This window comes from Salmo trutta, chromosome 23, assembly GCF_901001165.1.
Source record: "Salmo trutta chromosome 23, fSalTru1.1, whole genome shotgun sequence".
Lineage (NCBI taxonomy): Eukaryota > Metazoa > Chordata > Actinopteri > Salmoniformes > Salmonidae > Salmo > Salmo trutta.
In genome coordinates, this window is record NC_042979.1 from 1,467,938 (window position 1) to 1,490,439 (window position 22,502).

A 22,502-nucleotide genomic window follows, 5' to 3' on the forward strand; every position below is an offset into this window, starting at 1 on the left:
GGTTGAGTGAACATTCAATTCATCTTGAGAATTTATTCAACATTATTTGCATATTTCCCAGTGTAAAATGTAATATATTTATGACGATATATATCATAAGGCCTTTGAGGGCCTAGTTACTGTACACCCTAAAGCAGTGGTCTAATAGTCGCATTATGCTGGCTTGCAAAGTAATGTGTAATTCCTATTGGAATCCAGTCAGAGTGAGGATATCCAACAATTTGACATTTTTATTATCTCTAACCTACATTGAGAATAACTGACAGGGTAATGTACATTTGTAATTTTACTCAACAAGCTTGTTGAAATTCAGCTCAATTCGAGTAGTTTGTTGATTAAATGAACAATTGTAAGGCAACCAGCTACAATGGGATTGTGACTTTTCTCAACATTTGGACATGAACTGTAGCTGAACAAACATTCAGTGTTGCCTTCCAAAGGCAAACATGAATTTGTAATTTTACTCAACAAGCTTTTTCAAATTCAGCTCCCTTCAAGCAGAGTTTGTTGAGTCAACACACTTTAACACATTAGCTCAAAATCTTGTCCTTCTGAAGTCCCCTTAACTCGCATAATAACACTGATTAAGCAATTGGTTAAATTGGCTTTTTACAGACCAGATTATCAGGACATTAATATGGCTTTGTGTCTCTCGCCTTCTGGCCTCAGGGTGACATGGGACCTAATGGGAAGATGGGCCTTCCAGGACCCAATGGACTGAAGGTGATCACACACACACAGAGAGAGAGAGGACCTTTGCACCTACCTTACTCCTTTATAACCCCACTAGTGTAGTAGTATACTGTACATCTGGGAAAATATGAGTTTTCACTCATGTTAAAGTAGTGAGTTACTGTTGTCCTATCTATACTATATGGAATAATACTGACAATTAATTAGATGTCTCCGTGGAACTTTAACAGTTTATAGCTGTCAGTGCAGTTGTTGACCAGTGCAGCTCCACAATAATATAGTGAATAATACTAAGTTACTGATTCATTGGGGTGGGACAGGCCAGACAGGAAAGGGGACAGTTTGATTGGTCCTAATCTCTATATGTGTGTGTTTCTTGCAGGGGGTGCCCGGTAACCCAGGAGAACCAGGACTGAAAGGTGATAAGGTGATCTGAATATTCCCGTTATTGGCCTGTGATTGAGCAGCATGTGATGGATAATGTACTCCCCCCTCCACATTGTAGAATAATAGTGAAGACATCACAACTATGAAATAAAACTATGAAATCACACAACATTCTGCAGCAATACGCCATCTCATCTGGTTTGCGCTTAGTGGGACTATCATTTGTTGACCCAACACACCTCCAGGCTGTGTAAGGGCTATTTGACCAAGAAGCAGAGTGATGGAGTGCTGCATCAGATGACCTTGCCTCCGGAATCACCCGACCACAACCCAATTGAGATGGTTTGGAATGAGTTGGAATGCAGAGTGAAGAAAAAGCAGCCAACAAGTGCTCAGCATCTATGGATACTCCTTCAAGACTGTTGGAAAAGCATTCCAGGTGAAGCTGGTTGAGAGAATGCCAAGTGTGTGCAAAGCTGTCATCAAGGCAAAGGGTAGCTACTTTGAAGAATCTCAAATATAAAATATATTTTGATTTGTTTAACCTCTCTGGGACAGGTGGAAGCTAGCGTCCCACCTGCGGGACGCACTATTCAACAGCCAGTGAAATAGCAGGGTGGCAAATTCAAAACAACAAACATCTCATAATTCAAATTTCTCAAACATACAACTATTATATCCCATTTTAAAGATAGACTTCTCGTTAATCAAACCACATTGTCTGATTTCAAAAAGGCTTTACGGCGAAAGCATAACATTAGATTATGTTAGGACAGCACCTAAACAAGAAAAACCACACAGCCATTTTCCAAGCAAGGAGAGGCGTCACAAAAACCAGAAATACAGCTAAAATTAATCACTAACCTTTGATGATCTTCATCAGATGGCACTCATAGGACTTCATGTTACACAATACATGTATGTTTTGCTCGATAAAGTTCATATTTATATCCAAAACCCCCATTTTACATTGGCGTGTAATGTTCAGAAATGTTTTGCCTCCCAAAACTTCCGGTGAATGAGCACATCAATTTACAGAAATACTCATCATAAACATTGATAAAATATTCAACAGTTATTTAAAGAATTATAGATACACTTCTCCTTAATGCAACCGCTGTGTCAGATTTCAAAAAAGCTTTACGGCGAAAGCAAATTTTGCAATAATCTGAGTACAGCGTTCAGACACGAAACCAAACCCGCCATTTTGTGGTGACAACAAAACTCAGAAATAATATTATAAATATTCACTTACCTTTGATGATCTTCATCGGAATGCACTCCCAGTAATCCCAGGTCCACAAATGTTTGTTTTGTTCAATAAAGTCCATCATTTATGTCCAAATACCTCCTTTTGTTCGCGCGTTCAGTCCACTACTCCAAATGCAGGAAGCGCGCGCAAATGTCACGACGAAAAGTAAAAAAAAGTTATATTTACATTCGTAGAAATGTCAAACGATGTATAGCATCAATCTTTAGGACGTTTTTAACATAAATCTTCAGTAATATTCCAACCGGACAATTCCAATGTCTTCAGAAAAGAAAAGGAACACAGCTAACTCTCATGTGAGCATGCGCCTCTGAGCTCATGTCATTTTCTCACTCATCAACTTCCAGGCCCTCTTGTTCGCTCCATATTTACAGTAGAAGCATGAAACAACGTTCTAAAGACTGTTGACATCTAGTGGAAGCCTTAGGAAGTGCAAAATGAACCATAAGTCACTGTATATTGGATAGGGAATCACTTGAAAAACTACAACCTCAGATTTCCACACTTCCTGGTTGGATTTTTCTCAGGTTTTTGCCTGCCATATGAGTTCTGTTATACTTACAGACATCATTCAAACAGTTTTAGAAACGTCAGTGTTTTCTATCAAATCTCCTAATAATATGCATATCCTACCTTCTGAGCCTGAGTAGCAGGCAGTTTAATTTGGGCACGCCTTTCATCCGGACGTCAAAATACTGCCCCCTACCCTAGAGAAGTTAACACGTTTTTGGTTACTACATGATTCCATATGTGTGGTTTCATAGTTTTGATGTCTTCGCTATTATTCTACAATGTAGAAAATTGTAAAAATAAAGAAAAACCTTTGAGTAGGTGTGTCCAAACTTTTGACTGGTACTGTATATCCATTGACTCTTTAAGTATATAACTTATAAATGCCTCATGAGCTAAGTTCAACTGTCACACTCCATGAGAACCCAAAATATAAGCTTGTTTTTTTCCAATGTTTGTAAACATTGTATATGTAAACAAACACTGTATAGCTTTATAACATCGTTAAAACAAGTCCTATTCTTGAAGATGCATTTGTTTACCTTTATTTAAGTAGGCAAGTCAGTTAATAGCAAATTCTTATTTACAATGATGGCCTATCCCCCCGGCCAAATCCTCCCCTAACCCGGACAACGCTGGGCCAATTGTGCGCCGCCCAATGGGACTCCCAATCACAGCCGGTTGTGACAAAGTCTGGGAACAAACCAGGGTCTGTAGCGACGCCTCTAGCACTGCAATGCAGTGCCTTAGACCGCTGGGGGGGGTGGGGGGGGCATAACATTTATTGAAATGACTGGAATTCTGATAGACTTTGGTTTTTAATGTAAATATATAATAAAATGATTATATGTAGTAGAAAGCGATGTTAGAAGAAGCTTACCTAACTAACCCATAAAGTAAAATGTAACATCCATATATGGCCAGCTATGTAAACTTGAACATTTATTTATCCTGCAATAGGTGTTGTTCAATTGGTAACATACATTATTGTCTTCTAATGATTATTAAGGGGAAAAGTAACTGAATGTAATCAAAATTTGTTACTGAGTGTAGTTTATCCAAAAGTTACATTACTGATTACAATTTTGGACAGGTAACTACTAACTAACAGATTACATTTAGAAAGTAACCTACCCAACCCTAGTGATCGGGTATAGTGAATGAATGCTAATCATTGCAAAGTTGTAATGAGTATTGTCTTGTGGTAAAATTTCACCTTTGCTAATGGTGTTCTCTCTTTCCCCCTCCATTCTTTCACTTCCTCCAACCACATTAGGGTGAAATTGGGCTTCATGGAGAGCAGGGAAAGATCGGGTTCCAAGGAGACAAGGTAGAACCCAACCCCCCAGGTTAACCCTTTAATTTCCTCTCTGCTGACCTCCAACTGCCCAAGTAAATGTACACACTCACACAGAGCCTTGGCCTTGGAGATGTTAACCAAAGTCATGCATGTCTAACGGCTGGTGAAGTTCCCATCAATTTCATTGGATATAATGCTTTCAGAGTTGTTCTGTTGCTGCTGAGTTTATTAAGATCATTGGGGTCTGTGTATCTAACAGGGTGTTCAGGGTACTCCAGGGTTGCCAGGTACCAGAGGAAAACCAGGTCTTCAGGTGAGTTCTCCCGCTATGAATTGCATTGGGATAAGGATTTTAGTTTGGCCATGCAAAATACATCATCATCATCACCGTTTTTGCTCTGTACTGAAAGTGCTCGAGCTTGAAAACTTGACTGGTGATATGCACAATTCTTTGAAGATGTTATTAACAGTGGACTAATGAACAAAATATAGATGCCATATCTTAATTTAAGCCAGTTTCATATTACATTTTAGTAGACACACTTATCCAGATCGACTTACATTTTCATGCTTTCTTGTACTGGTCCCCCGTGGGAGTCCAACCCACAACCATGCTCTACCAACTGAGCAACGTGGGACCACATGTGACAGGAAAATAATCATGCAGCAACAGTAAATGTGAATTATGTGGCTTTTAGTTATTGGTCCAAAATTCCTCTAAAGGCATATTGTATGATCTGTTTGATGTTGCGTTCATATATTTGGCAAGTGTGGTAAGGAGTACAGAAGCAGCTCATCCTAGAGTGACGTGTTCAATTTGTCCTGATGGTGGCGCTATGGGGCCACTGTGTGTGTGTGTGTGTTTATGAGTAGTCTAGAGGGAAAAAGAAACGCACACCTATTTAGGTGAGGTGTTGGCTAGCGGAGTGGAAAACTTGAAAATAAAGGAGAGTCGCACACTCTAAGAGCTCAGACACAAAAATGTAATGTCCAACGTTTCGACAAGCAAGCTGTCTTCATCAGGGTAATGAGTAGTGTTTCTGAGTAGTACCTGAAGATGTGCATCAGGGGTATTGATAGTGTTTCACGATTAAACATTTCACATACATAAATATGTATGTACAGTGCATTCGGAAAGTATTCAGACCCCTTCACTTTTTCCACATTTTGTTACGTTACAGCCTTATTCTAAAATGGATTAAAAAAAAATAATCCTCATCAATCTGCACACAATACTCCATAATGACAAAGCAAAAATGTTAAAAGCAATATTTTTTTTTTTGCAAATGTATTAAAAATAAAAAACAGATACCTTATTTACATAAGGATTCAGACCCATTGCTATGAGACTCGAAATTCAGCTCAGGTGTATCCTGTTTCCATTGATCATCCTTGAGCTGTTTCTACAACTTGATTGGAGTCCACTTGTGGTAAATTCAATTTATTGGACATGATTTGTAAAGGCACACACCTGTCTATATAAGGTCCCACAGTTGACAGTGCATGTCAGAGCAAAGAAAAAGCCATGAGGTCGAAGGAATTGTCCGCAGAGGGGTTGGGTTGCGGAAGACACATTTCAGTTAAACGTATTCAGTTGTACAACTGACTAGGTATCCCCCTTTCCATTTAGCGCTCCGAGACAGGATTGTATCGAGGCACAGATCTGGGGAAGGGTACCAAAAACTTTCTGCCGCATTGAAGATCCTCAAGAACGCAGTGGCCTCCATCATTCTTAAATGGAAGAAGTTTGGAACCACCAAGACTGACTAGAGCTGGCCGCCCGGCTAAACTGAGAAATCGGGGGAGAAGGGCCTTTGTCAGGGAGGTGACCAAGAACCCAATGGTCACTCTGACAAAGCTTCAGAGTTCCTCTGTGGAGATGGGTTAACCTTGTAGAAGGACAACCATCTCTGCAGCACTCCACCAATCAGGCATTTTTGGTAGAGTGGCCAGACGGAAGCCACTCCTTAGTAAAAGGCGCATGACAGCCTGCTTGGAGTTTGTCAAAAGGCACATAAAGGACTCTCAGACCATGAGAACAAGATTCTATGATCTGATGAAACCAAGATTGAACTTTTTGGCCTGAATGCCAAGCGTCACATCTGGAGCAAACCAGGCACCGCTCATCACCTGGCCAATAACATCCCTACGGTGAAGCATGGTGGTCGCAGCATCATGTGGTGGGGGTGTTTTTCAGCGGCAGGGAGTGGGAGATCAGTCAGGAACAAGGGAAAGGTGAACGGAGCAAAGTATAGAGATCCTTGATGAAAACCTGCTCCAGAGCGCTCAGGATCTCAGACTGGGGTCCTGAGCGAAGGTTCACCTTCCTACAGGACAATGACCCTAATCACACAGCCAAGACAACACATGCTTGCCTTAGGGACAAGTTACTGAATGTCTTTGAGTGGCCCAGCCAGAGCCCAGACTTGAACCCTTTCAAACATCTCTGGAGAGACCTGGAAATAACTGTGCAGCGACGCTCCCCATCCAACCTGACAGAACTCGAGAGGATCTGCAGAGAAGAATGGTTGAAACTCCCCAAATAAAGGTGTGCCAAGTTTGTAGCATCATACCATGAAGGCTCGAGGCTGTAATTGCTGTCAAAGGTGCTTCAACAAAGTACTGAGTAAAGGGTTCTGAATGCTCATGTAAATGTGATATTTACGTTTTTTATTTGTAATGAATTTGCAAAAAATTCTAGAAACCTGTTTTTGCATTGTCATTCTGGGGTATTGTGTGTAGATTGAGATTATTATTTTTTTATCCATTGAAATAAGGCTGTAATGTGACAAAATTTGGGAAAAAGTTAAGGGGTCTGAATACTTTCTGAGTGTGAAACATTTAATTGTCAAACACTACCAATATGCCTGATGCACCTCTTCAGGTACTCCTAACACTTTTGCCATCTTATAACAACTACTCAAATCACTTCAACATTTACCAACAATGAATAACAGTACCTAGCTTGAACCCTGGCAACACTGCTTGCAGGTTTAATTATTATAATTATTCATTTTCTTCCATAAGGCAACATTAAAAGGCAAATTCCTATGAGATGGTGAGGCCTAGGAGGGTGGAACCTTGTATGATGGTAAAAGGCAATTGGCCACACCCTCACATGTAATGCCATGCAAATTGGCCACATAGTGGTGCTATAACAAGCACATGTTGCTATCTCTATATGTTTATATCCCTTGATCTGTTTGACTTCGAATGATGATATTTGGCACACATGCTAAGGGCTATGAGTCTAGCTAATCTGTAAAGTATGGTTTAGCCGTATGTTTAGCCGTATGGGGGGGGCTGTTGGACAGGAACAATCATTTCGGGCATATTGTTTGAGCAAGAGTCTTGGAAAATATTGTTTGAATATGTGCATCCGTAGACGCCATGTACCAAATTTGGCACTGATCAGTCGAGCGGTTCTGGAGAAGAAGACATTTAAAGTAGTCTATATCATAAATAATTGTCTAAATATTGTATGATCTGTTACATTTTTAGTTGTGATATTTGGCAAGCATGGTAAGGAGTACAGAAGTAGCGCATCCTAGGGCAATATGTCCAATTTGTGCTGATGGTGGGCCCAGTGCTTGCAGCTTTCATTTTCCTTGCATTTCCCTCCTACTCCCAGGGCAGGCCAGGAGAGAGAGGGCCTGATGGTGTACCTGGGCTTCCAGGAGCAGAGGTAGCCACTTACAGTACACATGCACACATGCATGTACACACGCAAGTACACACAACAACAAGAACAGCATAAATATATTCCCTTTTCTCTCTAAAACACAGGGTTTCCCTGGAGACATCGGGCCTCCTGGAGAGAATGGCTTAGAAGGCCCAAATGTGAGTAAATAACTTTTGTTATTTTTGGGATCTGTTGAATGTTAGTATGACCCGCATGAAAAAATACTAACGCATACGATGGTATAAATACTGTAGTATTACTGTATTTATATACTATAATATTTACTTTTGTGTTTTTGCAGACTTTACTGAAGCCTAGTATTGTTTTTGCAGGCATTGCATACCGTTTATTAAGTATAAATACTGCACTATTACCATAGTTAAAAAACCAAAGTATTTCAGGCATAACTGTAATATTTACTATTGTGTTTTTGTTTTATTATCTTTGACATAGAAGTGGGGGCTTCTACAAATACTAAAAGAGCAAACTTTCCATAACCTGTTTGTAGGTAGGACTGCAGTCTGAACAGCTTGTTCAGTGCTTCTGCTCTTTTCTGTAACCTATATGGAACAAAAACTATGTTCTATACTCAAGGTAGTGTAGGTTCCTTTCTAAATGTAATTTGTTACAGTTAGTAGTTACCTGTCCAAAATTGTAATCAGTAATGTAACTTTTGGATTACCCAAACTCAGTAACAATCTGATTACATTCAGTTACTTTTAGATTACTTTCCCATTAAGAGGCATTAGAAGAAGACAACAATTTATGTTACCAATTGAACGACGTCTATTGCAGATTAAATCATTGTTAAAGTTTACATAGCTGGACATTTATGGATGTTAAGTTTTACTTTATGGGTTGTTTATGTATGCTTCTTCTAACCCATCGCTTTCTACTACATATAATAATATGATTAAATTATATCTTTACATTAATATATGTAATTTATAAGTCCAAAAATGGATGTAGCAACTACAGATTTCTCCTTTAAGTTGATCAAAAGTCTGCAAGTTTGAGCATATGTCCATTAGGCCTATGGATATATTTTTTTTATCAGCATGAATTAGATTGAGCAATAAAAGCCCCACTTTTATTCCACAGGCTGGGATCTGCACTATGCAGATGTTGCAAGTGCGCATTTTTCACTGGCTGTCCACTGGTTTCAAAAACAATGATTGATAGGCAGCTTAAACTTCTTGAATTCAACCCTTATTGGGTTCAAATACACATTTAGATTTGTGAACAGCCATCCACATCAGCCGCAATCCGTAAGGCGCAAATAGCTAAATGAGAGAGCAACATTGTGATTCACATCAATGCGCTATGTAGATATCAATAATAAGTCATATCCTTATCGCCGTAGATGTTTGATACTCTTTGGATGCCGACAGCAATCGCACCATTGGAAGACATAGCTACAAAAGCCTATTCCTGCTCTTTTCCCACGATCCATGAAACACATTTGGTGTGTAATTTTTATCTTAACCTTTATTTAACTAGGCAAGTCAGTTAAGAACAAATTCTTATTTACAATGACAGCCTTCCAGGGAACAGTGGGTTAACTGCCTTGTTCAAGGGCAGAAAGACAGATGCAGCCTTGTCAGCTCGGGTTTCGATCCAGCAACCTTACGGTTACTTGCCAAACATTCTAATCACTAGGCTATCTGCCGCCCCAAAAGTAGTCACAAAACGTAGTCATAAAGTAGTAAGTAGTAACAAAACGTCATCATAGTGGTCTCTGACTTGTGGTCAGTCTCGCTGAGGTGGAACAAACTTAAATTTGCGCCTTCTTTCAATGCTGATTTGAATGTCATTGAGAGCAGAGAATCAAACATCTTTTCTGAATTTAAAAGTAATCCTCTAGTTTTTCAAAAGTATCTGTAATCTGATTACAATTGTTTTTGCTGGTAACAGATGCCAATTTTTGTAATCCCTTACATGTAACAGATGTTACTCACCAACCCTGTCTATACTTGGCATGTAGGTTTCTCACTCATGGGTGGCACAAATTAGAATATGAGGGTTTGGAATGGGTGGGGTATATGCAAATTCAATACTGTAGTAGTACAATAGTTAAAAATTGTAGTAGTATTTAAACACTACAGAGTTTTTGTGGATAATACTGTAGTATTGTATATTATGAAATGGTATAGTAAGTACTACACATGATCGAGGGATACTACAGTTAAACAATAAGGCCAGAGGAGGTGTGGTATATGGCCAATATACCACGGTTAAGTGCTGATCTTATACACAACGCAAAGCTGAGTGCCTGGACACAGTCCTTAGCTGTGGTATGCTATATAGGCCATATACCACAAACCCCAGAGGTTCCTTATTGCTATTATAAACGGACTACCAACATAATTAGAGTAAACAAGTAATGTTGCATCATAACCATGGTCTATTGTCTGATATACCACAGCTTTCAGCCAATCAGCATCCATGACCCAAACTACCTGGTTTATAATGTATTCTACAGTATACTACTCTGCCCTACAAAGCAAAAAGGCAGTAACTGCTCATAGTGTGGAACTGAGAAAAATGACTTTTATTTACTTTGGTTTCACAGTAACTTTATGCAGTTACTGCTAACATGACCCTGATTTTCTCCAAAACACAATACAATAGAGGTAGGATACTTGTCCACGTGATTAAGCATGTAGTTAATGTATAAAAACTGTCTAACTCATTTTCGACCTAGTTAGCAGTTACTGCCTTTATGCTTGGTAGAGCAATACAGTTATCTACAGTTTACTACAGAATTACATTTTTTAGATGTACTTTTAAATGACTTAAACCAAATTGAAACTCTCTAGAAATTATAATGGAACTACATTTATACAATTGACTGAATGTGTCCAGCTCGCTAATAATCACCAAAAGTAAAGCTAGACAGTCAGGAAGTATGGAAAATTCCAAAAATGTTCGATATTTTACCTTTATTTAACTAGGCAAGTCAGTTAAGAACAAGTTCTTATTTACAATGATGGCCTAGGAACAGTGGGATAACTGCCTTGTTCAGGGGCAGATTTGTACCTTTATTTTCAGCTCGGGGATTCAATCTTGCAACCTTTCGGTTACAAGTCCAACACTCTAACCACTAGGCTACCTGCCACCCCAGGATAGAGGACTATATTATGCAAATGTTTATGCCGAGGAAATATGCCCGATGGACCTTGTTGAAGACCAAATGCGGCCCCCAGGGCGAAATTAGTTTGACACCCCTGTTCTATAGTAAGAACTACACGATCAGCGTATAGTAAGAACTACACGATTGGATACTACAGTGTGTAGTATATTATTCTATAGTATACTACAAAATTCAATACTAAGTAGTACTACACATGATCGAGGGATACTACAGTGTGGAGTATAGTATGCTACAGGTTACAACAGAAATCTAGAGAATTCTCGAGTAAGTACTGTAGTATTCTTTCATGGGGCAAGACGCAGTAGGTGATGAGCATGAAGAAAGTGCCTGCTTTTGGTTATGATACTGCACATTCTGCCTTGGTAAAATGTTTTGTAATGTCCTGCAGGGAAAGCCAGGAGTGAGGGGATTGCCTGGTCCTAGAGGGGTGCCCGGGCTAGAGGTACAGTATAATATGATACAGTAGCTTGTTTTATGTCAGGGGTGGGCAACCCCAGTCCATGAGTTCTGCTGTCCCATTGGTTTTTATTGCTCTCTGTGGTTTTACTGACCCTGTAGTTGATTGACTTGGGTCATGTTCAGTAGTCACAAAACGCTGCAGGGAGTTGTGCACCATTGCTCCTGTAACAACCGTGAGGACAACCAGCTCCATAAACATGTTGTGTCCTATTTATAATGCACTTTTCACCAAGGTCGTATGTCACAAGTAGTGCACTATGTAGAGAATATTGTGCCATTTGGAATGCAGCCACAGTAACTTTTTCATTTTAATAAAAGATAAATGCTAATGACATTATCACTGTTTTTAGGGAGATGAGGGCCCACTTGGACCACTGGGTCTGACAGGACTGGAGGTGAGTGGTGATTGGATGAAGACGGGAAAGGGGAAGTGAAGATATGTGCACGTGCCTTCGGAAAGTATTCAGACTCCTTGACTTTTTCCACATTTGTGACCCATTTCAGGAAACTAGGCATATGTCGCGGGTCACTACTTCACAGGAGAGCCGTTTGAACGCTAACTTAAAAATAAAAAATCTTTTTTGGCAGAAATGCCTTCTCGAACATTTGAACTTTCATGTGCCTTAACAAAATTGTATGCCATCTGTAAGTATGAAGAAAATTGTTAAATTACGAGCCTAGTTGGTTTAGCCACAGAAAAAGTCAGCAACCTTCCCACTAGCCATAATTGGCTGAGATAATGATTTGGCTGGACATGCCGAGAGATGAGTTTGGATTGGTCTGCCATATAGCACCCATCTGTCTATTTGAGCTGGTCAGTATGTCTAGGTAATCCTGTCTAACACGGCTTTTAAAAAAATGTATCATATAGTAAAACTCCACTTTCTGGAGGTCCGAGTTTTGAAATCAGTGGAATTCGAGTATGATAGCTAAGGAGATGGAGAAAACACCTGTCTCCGGATTACATCTTCAAACTAAGGGCTACATTGTCAGATATTACACATTTCTAATTTCGACAGAAAGTTGTTTCATTTCAAGTTAGTGTACTGTTAGCTGGCTAGCTAACGTTACGTGTATGATCTTATTATTCGTATCTCAGAGCCATTTGCTTGGCTAGCTATAGCCTAATGTTAGCTAGCTAACATTGAACCCGGTTGGTTAGCTACCTGCAGATTCATGCAGGGTAGTAACATCATGGGATTATGGTTCATTGTTTAACTAGCTAGCTACATGTCTTAACAAAAGACTCCACTATGCAAGTAACCATTTCGGGTGCGTTCGTAAATACAGTCTTGCCATCTACTCTGATTTCTGAGCACTCTTGCAAAAAAGCTGAATTAAATTGTTGCCAGCAGCACAGTTACAGTCACCAACACTCTAGAAAACAACATGAAAACAGCCTAACCAGCTCTGCTAGGGCAAGTAAAATGGTCAGAGTGGGGTGTTTTCTCATTTGTGTCTGGAAGTAGGTAGCAAGCTAGCCAATGTTAGCCAGTTGTCTTTGGTGCTTGACTGCACTCATCGGCCAGATCGTCCAGTGTGCACTCTGAATGCTCCGAGAGCGAAACGCTCTGAATTTACGAACTTACAATCTGACTGCGTAGTTGCAGTCACCAACGCTCTGGATAACATAACAGCCTAACCAGCTCTGCTAGGGCGAGTAATGTTCAGTGAGCTGTTCTCTTATTTGTGTCTGGAAGTAGCTAGCAAGGTAGCTTGGGTGCTTGACTGCTGTTAGGACAGAACGCTCAGATCAACCCAGAGATGGGTGGGGCTAAAGCTTAAGAGGATGTGAAAGATACTGAATGGGTGTAGACAAAGAAGGACGCTCCAGTAGTAGTACCAAAATATTCAAAGGCTATTTTCTCAAAAGTGAGTTTACAAGTTTATCAATTTTCAAAGCAGCATTACTTTCCCATTGTTCGTCAACTGTGGTGTATGATATCACATTTTTGTAGCGCTGAGTCTCTACTTTTATCCAATGTAAAAAACACAATTTCAATTTTGCTACATAAGACCGATTTGAGCCGGTTGGTCACATTTTGTTACGTTACAACATTATTCCTAATTGTATTAAATATAACATTTTCCTCATCAATCTACTCACAATACCCCATAATGACAAAGCGAAAACAGGTTTTTAAGAATTTTTTTCAAATGTTTCACAAATAAAAAATAGATACCTTATTGACATAATTATTCAGACCCTTTGCTATGATACTCAAAATTGAGGTCAGGTGCATCCTGTTTCCATTGATCATGCTTGAGATGTTTCTACAACTTGATTGGAGAACACCTGTGGTAAAGTCAATTGATTTGGAAAGGCACACACCTGTCTATATAAGGTCCCACAGTTGACAGAGCATGTCAGAGACAAAACCAAACCATGAGGTTGAAAGAATTGTCCATAGAGCTCCAAGACAGGATTGTGTCGAGGCACAGATCTGGGGAAGGGCACCAAAAACAATTATGCAAAATTGAAGGACCCCAAGAACACAGTGGCCTCCGTGATTCTTGAATGGAAGATATTTAGAACCACCAAGAGTCTTCCTTGAGCTGGCCACCCAGCTAAACTGTGGTGGAGAAGGGCCTTGATCAGGGAGGTGACCAAGAACCCGATGGTCACTCTCACAGAGTTCCTCTGTGGAGATGGGAGAAACTTCCAGAAGGACAACCACCTCTGCAGCACTCTACCAATCAGGCCTTTATTGTGGAGTGGCCAGACGGAAGCCACTCCTCAGTAAAAGGCACATGATAGTCCTCTTGGAGTTTGCCAAAAGGCACCTAAAGACTCTCAGACCATGAGAAACAATTTTATCTGGTCTGATGAAACCAAGATTGAACTCTTTGGCCTGAATGCCAAGTGTCACGTTTGGAGGAAACCTGGCACCAACCCTACGGTGAAACATGGTGGTGGCAGCATGTTTTTCAGCGGCAGGGACTGGGAGACTAGTCAGGATCGAGGCAAAGATGAACGGAGTAAAGTACAAAGAGATCCTTGATGAAAACCTGCTCCGGAGCGCTCAGGACCTCATACTGGTACAATGACCCCAATGCAAGAGTGGCTTCGGGACAAGACTCTGAAAGTCCTTGAGTGGCCCAGTCAGATCCTGGACTTGAATCCGATCGAACATGTCTTGAGAGACCTAAAAATAGCTGTGCAGCAACACTCCCCATCCAACCTGACAGAGCTTGAGAGGATCTGCATAGAGCAATGAGAGATACACATATACATTTAGGGAGTATGAATCCCCATTAGCTGCTGCCAAGGCAGCAGGTACTCTTCCTAGGGTCTGAAAAATTAAGGCAGTTATACCATTTAAAAAACATTACAATTCATTTATTACAGAATTCACAACCCACTGTGTGCCCTCAGGCCCGTACTCCACTACTACATATGTATAACACATGTATAGTGTGAATATTATCGTGTGTGTGTGTGTATGCATGTGTCTGTGCATATGTTTGTTTTGCTTCACAGTCCCCGCTGTTATCATGGCACAAGGCGAGACCCAGATGCAGACACAGGAGGCAGATGGTTGGAGTCTTACAATGTTTAATAATCCAAAAGGAGTAGGCAAGAGAATAGTCGTGGACAGGCAAAAGGTCAAAACCAGATCAGAGTTCAGGAGGTACAGGGTAGCAGAAAGGCTCGTGGTCAAGGTAGGCAGAATGGTCAGGCAGGCAGGTACAGAGTCCAGAACAGGCAAGGGTCAAAACCGGGAGGACTAGAAAAAAGAGAAAAACGCTGGTTGACTTGGAACATACAAGACAAACTGGCACAGAGAGACAGGAAACACAGGGATAAATACACTGGGGGAAACAAGTGACACCTGGAGAGGGTGGAGACAATAACGAGGACAGGTGAAACAGATCAGGGTGTGATAGCTGGTGTCCTACCTGGGCGCATACCTGGTTGTCCGGGGTGTTGGCGGTGGAAGTCGGTGATGAGGGCTGATTCCAGGATGTCTCTAGCGGGAACCCATCACCTCTCTTCCTGGCCGTAACTCTCCCAGTCAACTAGGTACTGGAAAACCCTGCCCCGTGGTCGAACACCAAGGAGACATTTACCGTGTAGGCCGGATGGCCATCAATGACACAGGGAGGGGGGATGGGCAAAGACAAAGAACAGTGAGACACGGGCTTAATCTTAGACACATGGAAGGTAGGGTGAATATGGAGGGTATGGGGTAACACAAGATGGACAGAAGTGGAACTCAGAACTCTGGAGATGGGAAAAGGACCAATGAAATGAGGGACAAGTTTGCGGGACTCTACCCGAAGGTTCAGGTCCCGTGTGCTAAATGACTAAAATGTAAAATGACCACAAAGTGGTGATAATTGCTATGTCCATTGCCCTGTTTTAAGAGAAACTCAAATTGTCTTTATTATTAATGTGCACAGGTATAAACGGTACAGTGAATTTCAATATCAAGAATCAAATGCCAAATATGAAGTACAAAAAACAAGTAGATAAAGTACAATATAAAAAGTAATAAACTAGAGAAATTTACACAATAGAATATACAGTATGATTTATAAAATGTGTGGAAGTAGTAAAGTGAGAAGTGACTTGGTATAACAGCTTAAATAAGTAGTACTAATAAGAAGTAACTGCATCATGTTCCTGTGATACAAAATGTACTTGTTTCTGAAACACAAGTAAACAATGAATTTGACGGTTTAATGTGGTCTAATTTTAGACATGACATGTTGCCATGTTTCCCTCTCAACCATTGTTCTTACAGTGCATGGTCAATGCATGGTATCTCTTATTCCTTTCCCTTTCTTTCCATCTTTGTTCTCTCTCTCTTGTCTATTAGGTCCCTTTTGTCTCTCTCTTTAGTCTCTCTTTCTCTCTCTATCTCCCATCCTGTCTCTCTCTCAATCTCAGGGGAAGTGGTGTTTGTCTCGTTCTCTGCCTCTGAGTAGTCTTTGGCCAGGTGCCACAGTGCTTTGCTCATGAGCTTCACTCAACCATCTGTCTGCTTTCCTCATTACTCTTTGGTTCACTTTCTCTCTCGCGCGACTGTGGTCAACCCAAGAGGAACGTGTTGTGACTTTACTTTCATTAATCTGATGACTGTTATTTATTTAATCAACTAACTATGTTTAATTGTTACCCAATTTTAAATTAATCATGTAACAATTAACTCATTAGGATTTGGCGTAACACGGAAGAGGTTGTTTTAAGAGTTACCATCTATCGAATTAAACTCTAGAAGGTATATACAGTTGAAGTCGGAAGTTTACATACACCTTAGCCAAATACATTTAAAGTCAGTTTTTCACAATTCCTGACATTTAATCCTAGTAAAATAGCTTGACTTTGTCCTTAAGCCATTTTGCCACAACTTTGGAAGTATGCTTGGGGTCATTCTCCATTTGGAAGACCCATTTGCGACCAAGCTTTAACTTCCTGACTGATGTCTTGAGATGTTGCTTCAATATATCCACATCATTTTCCTTTCTCATGATGCCATCTATTTTGTGAAGTGCACCAGTCCCTCCTGCAGCAAAGCACCCCCACAACATGATGCTGCCACCCCCGTGGTTCACGGTTGGGATGGTGTTCTTTGGCTTGCAAGCCTACCCCTTTTTCCTCCAAACATAACAATGTTCAATATGGCCAAACAGTTCTATTTTTGTTTCATCAGACCAGAGGACATTTCTCCAAAAAGTACGATCTTTGTCCCAATGTGCAGTTGCAATCCATAGTCTGGCTTTTTTATGGCGGTTTTGGAGCAGTGGCTTCTTCCTTGCAGAGCGGCCTTTCAGGTTATGTCGATATAGGACTCGTTTTATTGTGGATGTACATACTTTTGTACCTGTTTCCTCCAGCATCTTCAAATCAAATAAAATGTTATTTGTCACATACACATGGTGAGCAGATGTTAATGCGAGTGTAGCGAAATGCTTGTGCTTCTAGTTCCGACAATGCAGTAATATCCAACGAGTAATCTAACCTAACAATTTCACAACAATTACCTTATATACACACACAAGTGTAAAGGAATGAATAAGAATATGTACATAAAAAAATATATGAATGAGTGATGGTGTAGAACGGCATAGGCAAGATGCAGTGGATGGTGTAGAGTACAGTATATACATATGAAATGAGTAATGTAGGGTATGTAAACATATAAAAGTGGCATTGTTTAAAGTGGCTAGTGATACATTACATCAAGATGGCAAGATGCAGTAGGTGGTATAGAGTACAGTATATACATATGAGATGCGTAATGTAGGGTATGTAAACATTATATGAAGTGGCATTGTTTAAAGTGGCTAGTGATACATTTATTACATCAATTTTTCCATTATTAAAGTGGCTGGAGTTGAGTCAGTATGTTGGCAGCAGACTCTCAATGTTAGTGATGGCTGTTCAACAGTCTGATGGCCTTGAGATTGAAAAACAGCTTCTGTCTCTCGGTCCCTGCTTTGATGCACCTGTACTGACTTCGCCTTCTGGATGATAGCGGGGTGAACAGGCAGTGGCTCGGGTGGTTGTTGTCCTTGATGATCTTTTTGGCCTTCCTGTGACATCGGGTGGTGTAGGTGTCCTGGAGGGCAGGTAGTTTGACCCCGGTGATGCGTTGTGCAGACCTCACTACCCTCTGGATAGCCTTACAGTTATGGGCGGAGCAGTTGCAGTACCAGGCGGTGATACAGCCCGACAGGATGCTCTCGATTGTGCATCTGTAAAAATGTGTGTGTTTTTGGTGACAAGCCAAATTTAGGGTGGAGGTGATATGGTCCTTGACTAGTCTCTCAATGCACTTCATGATGACGGAAGTGAGTGCTATGGGGCGGTAGTCATTTAGCTCAGTTATCTTAGCTTTCTTGGGAACAGGAACAATGGTGGCCCTCTTGAAGCATGTGGGGACAGCAGACTGGGATAAGGATTGATTGAAAATGTCCGTAAACACACCAGCTAGCTGGTCTGCTCATGCTCTGAGGACGCGGCTGGGGATGCCGTCTGGGCCTGCAGCCTTGCGAGGGTTGACACGTTTAAATGTTTTGCTCACGTCGGCTGCAGTGAAGGAGAGCCCGCAGGTTTTGGTAGCGGGCCGTGTCAGTGGCGCTGTATTTTCCTCAAAGCGAGCAAAGAAGTTGTTTAGTCTGTCTGGGAGCAAGACATCCTGGTCAGCGACGGGGCTGGTTTTCCTTTTATAGTCCGTGAATGACTGTAGACCCTCCCACATACCTCTCGTATCTGAGCCGTTGAATTGTGACACTACTTTGTCTCTATACTGACGCTTAGCTTGTTTGATTGCCTTGCGGAGGGAATAGCTACACTGTTTGTATTCGGTCATGTTTCCAGTCACCTTGCCCTGATTAAAAGCAGTGGTTCGCGCTTTCAGTCTTGTGTGAATGCTGCCATCAATCCATGGTTTCTGGTTTGGGAATGATTTAATAGATGTTGTGGGAACGACATCGCCGATGCAATTGCTAATAAACCCGCTCACCGAATCAGCGTATTCATCAATGTTGTTTGCCGCAATGCGGAACATATCCCAGTCCACATGATCGAAGCAATCTTGAAGCATGGAATCCGATTGGTCGGACCAGCGTTGAACAGACCTGAGCGTGGGAGCTTCCTGTTTTAGTTTCTGTCTATAGGCTGGAAGCAACAAAATGGAGTCGTGGTCAGCTTTTCTGAAGCAGGGCGGGGGAGGGCCTTATATGCGTCGCAGAAGTTAGAATAACAATGATCTAGGGTTTTGCCAGCCCTGGTTGCACAATCTATATGCTCATTGAATTTAGGGAGCCTTGTTTTCAGATTAGCCTTGTTAAAATCCCCAGCTACAATAAATGCAGCCTCAGGATATGTGGTTTCCAGTTTACATAGAGTCAAATGAAGTTCGTTCAGGGCCATCGATGTGTCTGCTTGGGGGGATATATGCGGCTGTGATTATAATCAAAGAGAATTCTCTAGGTAGATAATGCGGTTGGCATTTGATTGTGAGGAATTCTAAGTCAGGTGAACAGAAGGACATGAGTTCCTGTATGTTGTTATGATCACACCACGTCTCGTTAATAATAAGGCATACACCCCCGCCCTTCTTCTTACCAGAGAGATGCTTGTTTCTGTCGGCGTGATGCGTGAAGAAACCAGCTGGCTGTACCGACTCCGATAGCGTGTCTCGAGTGAGCCATGTTTCTGTGAAACAAAAAACGTTAGTCTCTGATGTCTCTCTGGAAGGCTACCCTTGCATGGATTTCGTCTACCTTGTTGTCAAGAGACTGGACATTGGTGAGTAGTATGCTCGGGAATGGTGTGCGATGTGCCCGTCTACGGAGCCTGACCAGAAGACCGCTCCGTCTGCCCCTTCTACGGCATCGTTGTTTATTTATTTACTAGCAAACTAAATGAGAAAACAGGATAACATACACACTTAATACATGAGAAAACAGTCTCTAGCGGACTGTTTAAATATTGCAGCTTGTTACTCAGAAAATGAAGAGGGGTGGGGAAGAGAGGGAGAGAGGAAAAGGGACACTTATCGTCAATACGTTTCAGAATTATTCTCACAGTAATCATATAGTTTGCACACAAACCGCCGTCCGTTTGGAATCAAAAATCATGAATGCATTTACATGTGAATGCCTTTGTTTGCCGTTTATCTCTTTAGGAACCAGCCCTCCTGAGGAAGTGTGTTGGCCTTTCAGAGGCAAACTTGTTTGGCTCTGACTGTCTACTGTTGTTCACTCTGGAAGAAAGCTGTCCAGCCGTGTCGACGGTTCCTATTGGTGATGAGCGTAGTAGGATAGTCTCACTTAGATTAGCTGAACCAGTGATTGTCTTAGAGGAGTTTGTTTTCCCCCTCGTGTCGGTATTCAGGATTCGGACCACTTTGGACATTAGCTGCACCTCGACGTCTTTCTGGTATAAAGGAAGGTGAGTTTATTTCTTCACCTCGTGTTGAGGTTCCAACCATTTCAAACGTGTAGCTCCCGCCTCCTGTTTCCTGGTCTGAAGGATGATTTCTCTTCCAAGCCTTTATGCACTCTGGTCAAAAGGGGCCAGTTCCATCAGTCTGACATGCTCTCTCGTGGCTACTAACTACACTGGTTCTTCCTTTAAAAGTTGTGGCGTACTGCAGCACAGCTTGCAGGGTGCCGCAGAATTCTATGGCACGTTATTCGTCAGCCATTGTTGCCAGAATGACGCAATTCACCACAATCTGCCACGATCTACCACAAGCGGTCACGGCATAATGTCACGTCCTGACCAGTAAAAAGGGTATTTTGCCATAGTATAATGGTCAGGGCGTGGCAGGGGGGTTGTTTTGGGGTTTTTGGGTTCAAGGGGAATTTGTTCTAGTTTTCATTTTCTATGCTTCGTTTTCCATGTTTGGCCGAGTATGGTTTCAGAGGCAGGTGTCTTTCGTTGTCTCTGATTGGAAGCCATACTTAGGCAGCCTGTTTTCCTTTGGGTTTTGTGGGTGGTTATTTTCCGTTTAGTTATTGTACCTGACGGAACTGTTGGTCTGTTTGTTATTTTGTAAAGTGTTTCTCATTAAAGTATCAAGAATGAGCACTATTCACGCTGCGCCTTGGTCTGATCCTTTCGACACTTGTGACACATAAGCTCAAAACTTTTAAAGGAAGAACCACTGTATGCACAGTTTATAGAAGATAGATTATTTTATACCTCCTAAAATCACATTCCTATCAACGTAAAGTATGGAGACTTCATACCTGTAGTGTAAATACTTTTCAAGTTAGAGTATTTCCTCCATAACCTTTTTAGTGACAACACAAAATAAAAACCAATGTGACATTAGTTTTCTATAGATCATCTCCGACCATTCCCCCAGTATTCGCTTTTTAAATGGGTTAGAGTTTAGGTGGGGAAACGTCTGTTAATAATAAAGAACATTCCTTGGTGGACTTTACTTGAGGGGGAGAAAGATCCCCTGTCTCATGTAATTTACAACAGGTTGTGAACTGTCAATCAGGGCCAGTTCCCTCCTCCCCTCTTCTTTGGGTGAGAGAAGGTCTAGTTATTGTCAACCATTGCTAAGCTGATCCGACCTATTGCGATCCTCACAGGACAGTCATGACAATGTTTATATAAATATTTTACCAAGCCATACAAATTCTCATGTTACAATGGAATCTGCTTTTACGCTCTGCAAGTGAATCAGTTTGACTTGCGAAAGACTCATGAAAGGTGTCTAAAGACCCTCAATGGCATTAAATTATTTAAGGATTTTTAAGTAATTTAATGCCATTGAGGGTCTTTTAGAGTACTTGGACACCAACTTTTCTGACCCTGAGTTACTGCTGTAAAAAACACTTACACTGTTCCTAAACCCTGTGAATTACTCTCCCAAATGACACAAATTGCTGAACATCACTTACGGTTACTGAACACTTGTAGAATCTGTCATTAACATTTCAACCAGTGCAGCTAGTCCCACAATGAGAGCAAGACCAGCAGACTGACTGCTGCTATGGAAGCACATAGACTGATCATGTCTTGAATCAGTTCCTACATAGATCCTTTGTGCTAAGATATTTCTATAGTAGGCCTTGGAGCTCTACAGACAATTTCTTCGACCTCATGGCTTGTTTTTGCTCTGACATGCACTGTCAACTGTGGAACCTTATATAGAGCGGTGCAGTGGTTCGTCCTTTAAAAGTTGCAGTGTATTGCAGCACAGCTTGCGTGGTACTGCAGAATTCTATGGCATGTTATTTAAGTGCCAGCCACTGGTACCATTAATGCTAGTTAGTGCTAGTTTGACCACCAGAGGGCATCTTTGAGAAGCATTTGATATGCTTCAATAGTGGCTGTACTAGAGAATTGAAAACCTTTTTGTAAGAACATAGTATATGGGACTGATTTTAAGAAATGTTGCTTAATTAATTTGCTTAATTTCTACACCCTAATTGTATAGTGAGACTCATGTCACCTACGGTAGGCCTACAGTATATCGAAAAATATGACATGACTCTCCACCAATAATTACATATAGAGGATTGGAGGATTCTAAATTAAAACTAAAAGACGCCTCATGGGTCTCCCGGTGGC

At 41.2% G+C, this 22,502-nt stretch overlaps 1 protein-coding gene across 1 annotated transcript in view; it reads left to right on the plus strand.

The window, feature by feature from the left end:
- Positions 1-22,502, plus strand: part of col27a1a (collagen, type XXVII, alpha 1a) — a 292,078-nt gene that overhangs the window by 136,013 nt on the left and 133,563 nt on the right. The window contains exons 15-22 of the mRNA XM_029708455.1: positions 670-723; positions 1,076-1,120; positions 4,137-4,190; positions 4,420-4,473; positions 7,792-7,845; positions 7,947-8,000; positions 11,385-11,438; positions 11,806-11,850. Coding sequence (XP_029564315.1) covers positions 670-723; positions 1,076-1,120; positions 4,137-4,190; positions 4,420-4,473; positions 7,792-7,845; positions 7,947-8,000; positions 11,385-11,438; positions 11,806-11,850 — 414 coding nt within the window. The remainder of the gene's footprint in view (positions 1-669; positions 724-1,075; positions 1,121-4,136; positions 4,191-4,419; positions 4,474-7,791; positions 7,846-7,946; positions 8,001-11,384; positions 11,439-11,805; positions 11,851-22,502) is intronic.